The 10,987-nt window shown below is 47.0% G+C and overlaps 1 protein-coding gene across 3 annotated transcripts in view; it reads left to right on the top strand.

Annotated features, from left to right (window-relative positions):
* The first annotated feature begins 268 nt into the window (after positions 1 to 268).
* GFRA4 (GDNF family receptor alpha 4) overlaps positions 269 to 10,987 on the top strand; it is a 75,632-nt gene continuing 64,913 nt past the window's right edge. Inside the window, exon 1 of one of the 3 annotated variants that reach the window (XM_090139914.1) lies at positions 269 to 402. Coding sequence is in view for 2 of the 3 variants with exons in the window: in XM_090139912.1 (XP_089996038.1) it covers positions 6,490 to 6,529 (40 nt within the window). In the remaining variant the exon portion in view is untranslated. Of the gene's footprint in view, positions 403 to 6,014; positions 6,530 to 10,987 lie in introns of those variants that run through there. The other 2 variants (XM_090139912.1, XM_031588140.2) reach the window with 2 other exon arrangements.

Below are 10,987 nucleotides of genomic sequence, written 5' to 3'. Positions count from 1 at the left end.
AGAAACAAGCAGCTCTGTCATATTTTAGATTTCCTCTCTCTTTCAGATACAAACCCTATTTTCTGCTCCCCAGCCCAGAAGCTGCACCTTGACTCAGTAGTTTTCTTTCGACTCCTTACTTCTAGATCTGAACTTTTGCATGATGGCCCTTGTATCATAGAATCATTAAAATTGGAAAAGACCTCTAAGGTCACCAGCCCGACCCCACCATGCCCACTGACCACATTCCTCTGTGACACACCTCCACTGTTCTGGAACACATCAAGGAATGGTGACTCCACCATTCCCTGGGCAGCTGTGCCAATGCCTGTCTGCTCTTTTGGAGAAGAAATGATTTGTAACATCCAACCTTAACCTCCCCTGGCACAACTTATGGTCATTATCTCTCATCCTATAGATCAGGTAGGTCATCTTGTCGATGTGTTGATGAAGAGTGTCTCCATCTAGTTGTTCTGATTTGAGCACTTTTTGGATTAGAGCTTCTCTGTAGTTCTCATTTCTAAATTCCCATACGTTTCCATGACATGCTTGGCTTTTACCATCCTATTCTTCTTAACTGAATAAAGACAAAATACTTTCTTTTTTTCCCCAATACATTTTACCTACATTATGACAAAACACATCTGCGGAGATCAACCATAATCATCATCCCTCATTTCACTGTATAATCCCTGCCTGGATTCTTCTGGGTTTTCATTTCAAAGTATCCCACGACTGAATATATTATGGTTGGACTTGATGGCCTTAAGAGGTCTTTTCTAACCATAATGATTCTATATGAGGTTCTATCACTCTTCATACTGTTCAGATGCCCTTTTCCTTTGGTTCACTTGAAGATAATTGCAAAGTGTGGCAGATGTATCTCACCCAAGGGCTGGCTGCACTCTAGTGGTCATGGGAAAGGAGCATACCATGAGGAGATTTGCTCTGTTTATTAATGGTGTAATTCTACAAGTCAATGTGGTCCTCCAGCTGATTCATCTGAGAGTTCAGGCTTCCCAGGATCTCAACACAGGAGCTCAGGTCCAGATTCTCAGCAGGTTTTGCAAAATGCACAAGGATTCCCAAGGTCCTTGCAGTTCCCTGTAAAGCAACACCTGCTTGCAATGAGTTTAAATACCCTACAGGTGCTGATACACTCTGGAGTCTTCAGATAAACACTCCTGGAGTGTCTCCTTCTGAGAAATTGTTATTGCTGTTGTTATTATTTCTAGTTCTTAAATGGTAGCAAATAAGTTTCCTAGTGTCCTCTCAGATCGTTTTAACAGATGTGTGTGACTCTTCCAGAGGGTCAGCAGTCAAGAGAACCCCAAATTAACTCATTCAAAGAATAGAAAGGAGATGAAGGAACACTAGAACACTTCCAAAACTGAAAAAAAAAGCAGATTTAAAATTCACTGCTCTTACACTCTCATAAAACCCTGATAGCCAAGACCCTTTTCCTGCCCTGCAGAGACAATACCTGATTAAAGAGGTAACACAGATAATGCCCTAGCATAGCAGACAAGGATGAACATGAGAGCAGCTTGGCCAGATCAGGAAAAGTTTAATCTGTTTCTGATGGCAGCCAAGCTGAGGTCGTTCCATCTACAGAAGCTTATCAATAGGCTGTGGGGTGACCTCACTGCAGCCTTCAGAACCTAAAGGGAGCCTACAAACAGGAGGGGAGTCAACTCTTTGAAAGGGTGAGTGACAGCAGGACAAGGGGAAATGGTTTGAAGTTGAGGGAGGGAAGATTGAGGTTGGATGTCAGGGGGAAGTTCTTTACAGAGAGAGCGGTGAGGTGCTGGAACAGCTGCCCAGAGAGGCTGTGGATGCCCCGTCCATCCCTGGAGGTGTTCAAGGCCAGGTTGGATGGGGCCCTGGGCAGCCTGGGCTGGTGTGAAATGTGGTGGTTGGTGGCCCTGCATGTGGCAGGGGGGTTGGAGCTTCATGATCCTTAAGGTCCCTTCCAACCCAAGCCATTCTATGATTCTATGATCCTATTACAGACCACATCTTGGATGAAATGTGTGAGAACAACCTTACCCCCAGCTGCAGGTGGAAAAGGTTTTTGAGAGATGTTATTCAGGAAGGGTCTAACAGCTTCAGAATCCCACTGACAAGGATGCTATCCACATCACTGAAATCTGCTGCTTCTGCTCTATGGCTCTGACTGGTTTCTCTTGTCTCTGTGATTGGTAATCACTTAAGGATCCTACAGCAGTATAAATGCAGGGAGGGGTATCAGCTGATACCTATAAAGTCAGCTCATCAGCAAGCCAATCTGAAGCCAGATTAAGGTAGAGCTGATCTGAAAGTGTGGTGTTTTGTTTGTTGTTTGCTTGGAGATTGGCTTAGCTGTGTCAAAAATTCACATTTCTCCAAAAGCTCCCAAGCAGTGAGGGCTAGGGATGTTTGAGGTAGAAGTATTCTGTTCACTCCTGGTTCTGTAGGCTAAGATAGTGCTTGAGGTTTATGTAGTGCTGCTGCCTAGTTCATCTTCTCCTGTTTCTCATATTCACTGATTCACATTTCTAGACAGTTTTCTTTTTATTCTAAACAGAGATGGGTGGAGGGAAGGACGGGTGGAAGGTTAGGGGGTGGGTGGTTTGATGGATGGAAGGATGGGGGGTGGAAAGATGCACGCATGCATGCTTGATCCTGGCTATTTTCACATTTCTTTGAACTGCATGGACAGCTTAATATGTCTGTTTTCATTTCTCCATTCATAAAAAGAGACAATAGCAGCTCCATTGCCTTGTTTTTGTGGCTACTTCTTGGATGATCAAGGGGCTGTGCAGGGCACAGAAGTGGCTTCCACAGTGATCTTACTCCAGGAAGACAAACCAAAAAAAAAATGGTGTTCCAGTTTCCAGTGTAACCAGTTTTGCTTTTATAAGTGCATTTCTTTTAATCAACATATTTTGTGTGCTTTCCCTGCCCAGCAATTTCTCCACGGACTACCCAAACAATTCTTTCTTTCATTGGCTTTGCTAAACCTCTCATCCGGAGCTCTGGGCAGAGGCTCTTTGGGATGAGATGAGCAACAATGGTGTTATTTAGACCTGACTGATCAATACCTTGATTCCTTTGTAAGGAAAGGTAGCAGGTAATTTTAGGAGGGGTGTGTAGTGTGTGTGTTTGTGCGTGGAAGGAGTGTTTTAATTAACTGCTCATCTCAGCATCCACCCAGAGATTAAGAGGAAGCCCAGATCTGATAAATAAGGCAGCAAGGAACAATGATCCCTCTCTCTTCACAGTATTTGTGGCATGTCTCTTCTGGGTGGCTTTTTCCAGTGTGTGAGTCTCCCCCGCATGCAGTAATTGCAGAAAAGGCAGGAAATGCCTTTGCATTGGGTTGAATGGTAGGGGTTGCCTACGTTTGGACTTTTCCCTTTTTCCAAAAACCCTACTATTTTATTTTATTTTTTTCCTGCAAACTTAGGAAGAAATGTTGCTTTCATAGCACTGATTCCTTGGAAGCTTCCCACTTGTTCAGGCAGGAGAGGTTGGAGTTGGTCCATAGCCTGAGAGGGAACAGCAAGGATTATGATCCTTGATTAGACTCATAGAAAGGCTTGGGTTGGAAATGATCTTCAAGCTCCTATTCTGTCTCCAGCTGTGCAAATGGAAGAGGTATTGGCACAGAGATGTGGCCATGAGGGACATGGCTGGTGGGGATGGGTTGATGGTTAGACTTAATGATTTTAGTGGTCTTCAGTGATTCTCTGATTCTACAAAGGTGTTCATGTTCCTTCCCTGATGTGACCTCAAGCACAGCAAGGGGACGAGATGTGGTGTCTTCGCATCCATGCTCTCAGCACTGGTGAGATCCCTTCATTAATGAGTGGGCTTACAGGGCTCGGGTCACCTCCTTTGGTCCAGCAGCATCAGGTAGAACCACAGGATCGTTAAGGTTGGAAAAGACCATTAAAGTCATGGATGCTCCATCTCTGGGGGCATTCAAGGCCAGGCTGGATGTGGCTCTGGGCAGCCTGGTCTGGTGGCTGGTGACCCTGCACATAGCAGGAGGGTTGAAATCAGATGATCATGGTTCTCCTTTTCAACCCAGGCCATTCTATGATTCCGTGGTCATCCTTCTAGTCTAACCTCCAACATAGGACCTCATTCTTGAGGAGAGGGCACACGTATTCAAAGGAAAATACTCTTTTATTTGTCATAATAACACAAAGGATAACGTATGTTCCAGTGACATTTATTTTATTGGTCAAATAGCTATGTCAAGAATAGCACGGTAAAAAAGAATCTGCAAAATAATTAAAAATAATAATAAGCAGAAAAATGCAATTGTTTCCCAAGTCTCCCAGTTAGACGTTTCAATTGCATCTCATTGCAATTTCATTTTGAAATTTGCTTAAGCATAATCATACTCTTTTTAAAGAAGTAAAAACCAACCAAACAAAAAACAACGCAACAAGAGTAGCTCAAGAGTAATGCTTTTTCCCTCCAAATGAGGCTTTATTAACACTTTATTTTTCCCCACTGAGTAACTCAGGAAAAGCTCATTTTAGATGTGAAATACAGTTATTAAAGACATTTATTTATTTACTGCTTCCCCATTCTGACAGAGAACTAAAAGCTCACTAATTGAGCATCTTGAGACTGGAACACTGTAGATACTTTCAGAGGAGAGGAGGGTCAGGGAGCACCCCTTTCTTTTTGATCTGCTAGGGGAAATAAAATAGAAAAAGTGTATTTTCTCAGCCTATTTATGCTCTGTGCCTAAGTCCTACAGATGTGGCCTTATGAATTATTCCCCTTCTCTTTTTCTCACACACAAAAAAAATTAAGTAGTGCCATTCCTCTGCTTTTCCAGGAGGGTTTGCTGGAGGATTAATGAGGTGATGCCACAAGGAAGTCAAGTTAAGAACCCTGAACAGCTCCAGCAAAAAATAATAAATAATAATCCAAGAGCTTTTAAACATCTGTTTAGCCAAAATATCTGACCCAGCACTTGAGAAAATCTCTTGCTACAAATGTTCAAAAGCAATTCCTGAGCTTTCAGGGAGGAAAAAGTGAGTGGTGCTTCAATCCGTCCTCAGAGGAGCCTCTGTGTTGGAAAGAGGGAGAGGAAATGAGGGAAAGAACGAGGGAGGGAAGAAGGAAGCAGGAGAGGAGTGGAAAGGGAGAAGTGAAGGAAAAGAAAGAGGGAAGAAATGGGGAAAAGAGAGGGCAAAGGAAAGAGGAAGGAAAAGGGAAGAAAGAGGAAAGGAAAGGACTTTTGAAGCTTTAGGGCTGGAGGAAGAACAGGGGTAGCTGTATTTTAAAGGATACTGAGTCTTCTTACTCTGTTGTTGGTCAGTTAATTACTGAGTGAACCTGAAGACATCACTTCATGTTCTGTGTCTCAGGTACTCCATGCATGAAATGGAGGTAGAGGAAAATGATGCTCACTCGTCATCATAATGATTAAGAGGTGGCTCGAGGAGCCAGGCTCTGCTGCTTGGCTTCCTATAGGAGGCTCTTATGCTGGGACATGGGAATGACAGGTGGGAGAGGCTGAGGGCATGGGAGAAGCATAAGGGAAAGATGGTGATGGACACTTTGGTGGGGTTGTATGGGCTGAGGGCAGCACGGGGATCTGGATGGAGATTTATAGATGTATGGATCTGGGAGAACATAATCTGAATTTACAGAGAGGGTTTGAGGGGGAAATTTAAAGGATCTTATTCTAGGGGATTGCTTGAAGGAGGGTGTAGGGTTTGGGGTTTTCAGGGCTCCAGAGTCAAGCAGCCAAGACCAGAATGCAGGTCACAAATGGAAAAAACTGGTGCTGGTGCTAAGACGGGGGCTTGGGGACACCGGGATCCCCAAAAAAGGGCAGCAGGGAGGGGAGAAAGCACACCCAGAGCTGAAGGAATGGGATGCCGAGGGGCTTTTCTGAGACACAGATCCACCAGGCTGGGGGAAAACACCCCCGGGACCACAGAGCAGGGGCCAGGGAGGCGGGGAGGAGGGGGGCCGGGCCGCTAAGCCCCTCCCCACGGGGCCGGAGCCGCGGTAGAGGCGGGGGCGGCGGCGGAGGGAGAGCGGGGAAGGCGGCGGAGGGCTGCCCCGGCTCTCGGGGTACGGAGTCGGGCTATCCGAAGTTTATTGCTGAAAAGGGAGGGGAAAAAAAAAAAAAGGGAAAAATACTAATAATTAAAGAAGAGAATAAAATAAATACAGGAAGAATTGTAGATAGATACAGAGAGAGGGAGAGAAAAAAAAAAAAATAGAAGAGCATCCCCTTACAGCTGCCTCGGAGGGATGCGGCGGAGCGCGGCTGGCGGGACCCCCCGCTGCCCGGGCAACACCCGGGGCCGGAGCAGGGCTGAACCGTGAGTCCTCACCCCAGGAGGGCCGGACCGGGGCGGCGGGGACTCCTCCCGCCTTGCTCAGCCTCCGCGCATCCTCCGGCGTCGCCGTGCCGTGCCGAGCCGTGCCGAGCCGCTCGGTCCGAGCCGTGCCGAGTCGGTGTGAACCGAGCAGTGCCGAGCGGTTAGGATGAGGGGCATCTTCTACTTCTGCACGCTGATCCTCCTGGGTGAGTAACAACTTTCTGCCGGGGTTTGCTTGTCCACCTCCGGGTATGGGTGATCTCTCCCCTCCCAGTACCCCGGGAGCATCAGCCCGCTTTCTGTTGTGCTCGCTCTTTGCTACTGGATCTTTGCTACTGTCACTCCGGATAGTTCTGTTTGCCGCGGGAATGGCTAATTACAAAAGAGAATGAACGCACTTCTCGCTGGGGAAGAGGAGCTTGGAGAGAGGTGTTGGGTGGAAAAGGATTTAGTACGGCGCCGGGTGGTGAAGGAGATGGAAAATGTCGGGGTTCGGTGCTGGAAGGTGATGGCAATGCGTGAGCCTCAGCCCCGCACCGTGTGGAGCTGTGCAGCGGGGTTTCCCGCTGGTCCTTCCCAAAACTGGGTGTCCTAAGGGCTTTTTGCACCGGCAGCTGCCTCCCTTTACTCCTATGCGAGTGGGAGATGCTGTCCTCCGTGGGATGCTGGTGTATCTGCTGGGATGGAATCCGCAGCATCTGTGCTTGGAGCATCCCACTTATAACCCGTATCTCTCCCGTGTGCCATGCTTAGGGGTCCCCGAGTCCCCTGAGCAGTTTCCATGTGTCCGGCAGCGGGCAGCCACACCTGGGAGCCGCATTGCTTTGGCTACAACCCCGACAGCTCCCCGTAGGGTGTGTTTCCCTCTTGCTCGGTGCTTCGTTGAGATGGCAAACCCCAAAATGTGGGTTCAAATAAAGCAGGAAAAGCTGCAGAGAGGCAGGGGGTGGGATGTCCTGGTTCTCTTCGAGTGGCTGTTGGGAAGAAGGGCTGGAAATGGCTGGAAGTGGTTGGGACATCCTGGTCGACCTGTATGTACCCCGAGCATCCTCATTCTCATCCCACATCCTGTGTGAAAACCACAGTAGGTTTTGTGGGTTTTTTTTTGCTCAATGAAGATGGCTTTGTCAGAGCTCCAGGTGGCTCCTCGTGCTCGCTTTCCCTGTCACTAGATGTCACCAGCAGCAACTCATGCAAGTCCCACCAGGCAGTGGGAGGTTTTGACTCCCAAGAGCAGCTGTCTCCAGCCCTGGAGCGGTTCATTCCGTGGGTTTGGGCTGTGAACGGGACCCAGATTGGTTCAGCTCCTGATTGCAGGGACTGCAGCTGAGATGGGGAAGGTCTTAGGCTGCCACAGAGGTGGAGGTCTCTCCTGTGAGGCTCGTGGGGCATCTGGGTGGGAGGTCAGGTCTCCTCATGACCCCTTTTCCATGTGGTTCAGATTGAGTGGGTAACTGATTGACTGCCTGATTGACTAGCTGGTGGGCTGATTGATTTTCTCTAGAGAAAGCCGAGTTAAAGAAAAGAGCTTCTGCAAATGGCCAGCTCTCCATTGTCAGCAATGCAATTGGGATTAGTGGGCAGGATTTAAGGATACATTCATCATCTCACATCCAGACCAGAGCAAAACCATCAGATAGTATTCACTTTCTGATCTCAGGGACTCCAGAAGGACCTTTTCACCTCTGGACCAGCATTGGACTCTTGCAGGCTCAGTGCCATCTCAGCAGATGCCATCCCAAGCCCTCTGTCTGCTCTTTAGATGTTTCCTGGATGTTTATGTTATGGACAGACGAGAGCTGCTTGTTCAGATGTGGAGATATCTGCCATGGGAATCGGGACTGCTGAGGTGCTGGGCTGGTGATGGAGCCTCTGCAGCTACAAGCACAGCACTATTCAGCTTTCAATATCCTGCAAACCATGAGGGCTGCAGTGGGAATGCCTCCCTTTTTGTGTGTCCCCCCCTGTTTTGGGATGATGCAGGGTGAAGGAGGCAGGGCTGGAAGCAATTAGGTTCTCTGGAATGGGACCAGGCAAAATCACCATCATTCATCAAAGATGGAGATCTCCTGCTGTCACTTCGTACCCAGCTCCCCATTGGCACAAGCACGCAAGGGAAACCAGACCAAAAAAAAAAAAAAAAAAGAAATAATAATAGAATTGAAGAGATTTTTACTTTCTCAGCTACTTTGCATCCAGATCAGCTCCCTGATCTGTCTCACCAGCAGCCACAAGGATACCAGTACCTGTGGCAAGGAGAATGTAAGACCACATCACTGGGGACAGGGCCATGGTTTGTGGGCATTTACTGCTGACTCAGTGTCCCCTAATACTTGCTTTTATCTGTGGCACTGGCTAGAAATCCCACCCACAGAAAAGTGGTCAGATACATTCGGGTCACTGTAGAAGGTTTTATGGAGGGTGAATCTAGTGGTTGGCAACCCTACCCTTGGCAGGGGGTTGGAACTCAGTGATCTATGAGATCCTTTCCAACCCAAACCATTCTACTGTGTGTCATATATTCTATGATAAAATCCACCCTCCTGAAAGCACTGACATCATGAAATACAAAGAATGTCATTAATTTTATGAAGATGTCAGACAGTACCTCTGACCAGCTCCCAAATCATTGCCCATCCCTTATTCAGCAATGGATCATTGGGATGGAGGGTGGGATCCCAAATGGCATCTGGGACGTCTTCCTCTGACAACAGCTGAGTTTACCTGGGAAGTTTTATGGCACAGGTTAGTTAGCATCATTCCTGACATATGTTAACCACAGCCTCTTCACAGATGTGATCAAACACAAGAGATCATCTGGGGGATTTTCACCCGTTTTGAGAGCACATATCCCATGGGGAGAGCAAAAATCTCAACAGAAATACATCTCTGTGCACGAGAGAGGGAAATGCTCCCTAAATTAGTGCCTTTGTCAGCTCTGACAGGAGCAATGCATTATTTGCATCAATAAGAATGTATATTTATGCCTCTTTATTGGCACGGGGAAGAAATGAAACTTCCCTCTCCATGGTGCAAATTCCTCTGCAAGGAGATTGCCACACCTGGAACACATTTATTTGTTTTCCAGAGCTCTGGACCCTAAAAAAAAATAATTACTCCTGGGTAAAAATTAGTACTAGTTAAGTCTAATAATTAGTGTGAGTTACTGTGGGCAGTGGTTTATCTTGTTTTGGGAGAAAGAAATGCCTTCTCTGCTCTCCTGGTAGTTTTCACAGAAAGTCCCTGTTGTGCCTGAAATTCTCTTCATCATTTCTGCTTGAGTCTCATTCACTTTTATAACTTCCCATTTGGTCATTTTTAAGCATGACTTTAATTGTGGTTGAAGCCAGTCAACGTTTCAATGAAAAAACGTTGCAACCAAGACATCCGTGGGTTTTTTCCCTTCATTTTCCTTTTGTTTCCTTGAAAAGAAAATGGACCCCTTTCTTCTCAGCCCAAAGGTGGAAGAGAACAAATTCTAAGGGAGTTCTGCTAAAAAATAAAAATTAGAAGGGTATGGAATCATAAAACGATCAAGGTTGGAAAAGATCTCTAAGATCACCAAGTCCAACCCCAACCCATCACCACCATGACCACTCAACCGTGTCCTTCGGTGCCACAAATACGCATTTCAAAGCACATTTCCTTGAAAGAAATAAAAAGAAAGCTTGTCCTTGTCAATCTTCAGTTCAGTCCTGTTCCAGTTTTTTTTCCAAATACATCTGTCAAAATCCCCTCTGGTAATAACTTCTGACTTCAAGCTTGGCTGGGCTGATGCTGGGAGCTGTGTGTTGGTGAGTGGGGGAGCTGGGAAGCCATACCCATCACCCTGTATGGACACCATTCAACTCTTGTGTCTATCACAGCCTTAAAAGCTTAAATACAGGCGTGCTGGGATCGGGCTCCTGTTGTAATCGTGTTTGAAAGTCAAGGCTAGGAGGATAATATTGAAGAGGTGGATGGGAAGTGGAACAACAGGTGGGCATTGGGTCCTGGAGATGGACCAGGAGGAAACACATCTTTGATGTCACTGTGGGTGACTGTGTCCCAGTGTGTTCACAAGCGTCCATGTGTGTCCAGGAGGGGTTGTGGTGGTCAAGGTGATGGAGGACTTGGACTCAGTACTGTTGTATGGAGAGCAGGATGGCTCTGCAGAAGGTGGAACCACCATTTCTCCTGGGTAAGGAGATCCTGGGACTGCCACAGGGAAGAAAAATGAGTGTCAGAAAGAATAAGTACCTTTTAAGGTCACGTTGCATTCAAATCACCTGTGGCTCCTCCAGGATTTTGGTCTAATAACAAGTGATGCCACAGCTGGCATCCTTTGAGTTGTAAAGGGTTTGACAGGTATTCAGAAAGGTTGGTGTATTCATGAATATTTCCAAGCATCTTAGGTGAGCTATGCAGGTAGGAAGCTGTCATAGAATCACAGAATGGCTTGGGTTAGCAGGGACCTCAAAGATCATCTAGTTCCAGCCCCCCTTCTGTGGGCAGGGTTGCCAACCACTAGATAGGCTGCCCTGGAACCCATCAAGCTTAGCCTTGAATGCATCCCACAACTGAAGATCTGCCTTCAGGGGCCCAGCAGTGCCACATATTTCCCTGCTGCTGGGATTGGCATCTATGGAAGACGTGGGATGTAGCCAGAGCCCAGTCATCTCAAG

This window comes from Phasianus colchicus, chromosome 4 (assembly GCF_987193195.1).
Source record: "Phasianus colchicus chromosome 4, bPhaCol1.hap1.1, whole genome shotgun sequence".
In the NCBI taxonomy this organism is placed as follows: Eukaryota; Metazoa; Chordata; class Aves; order Galliformes; family Phasianidae; genus Phasianus; species Phasianus colchicus.
This window is presented reverse-complemented; position numbering and strand designations above follow the sequence as displayed.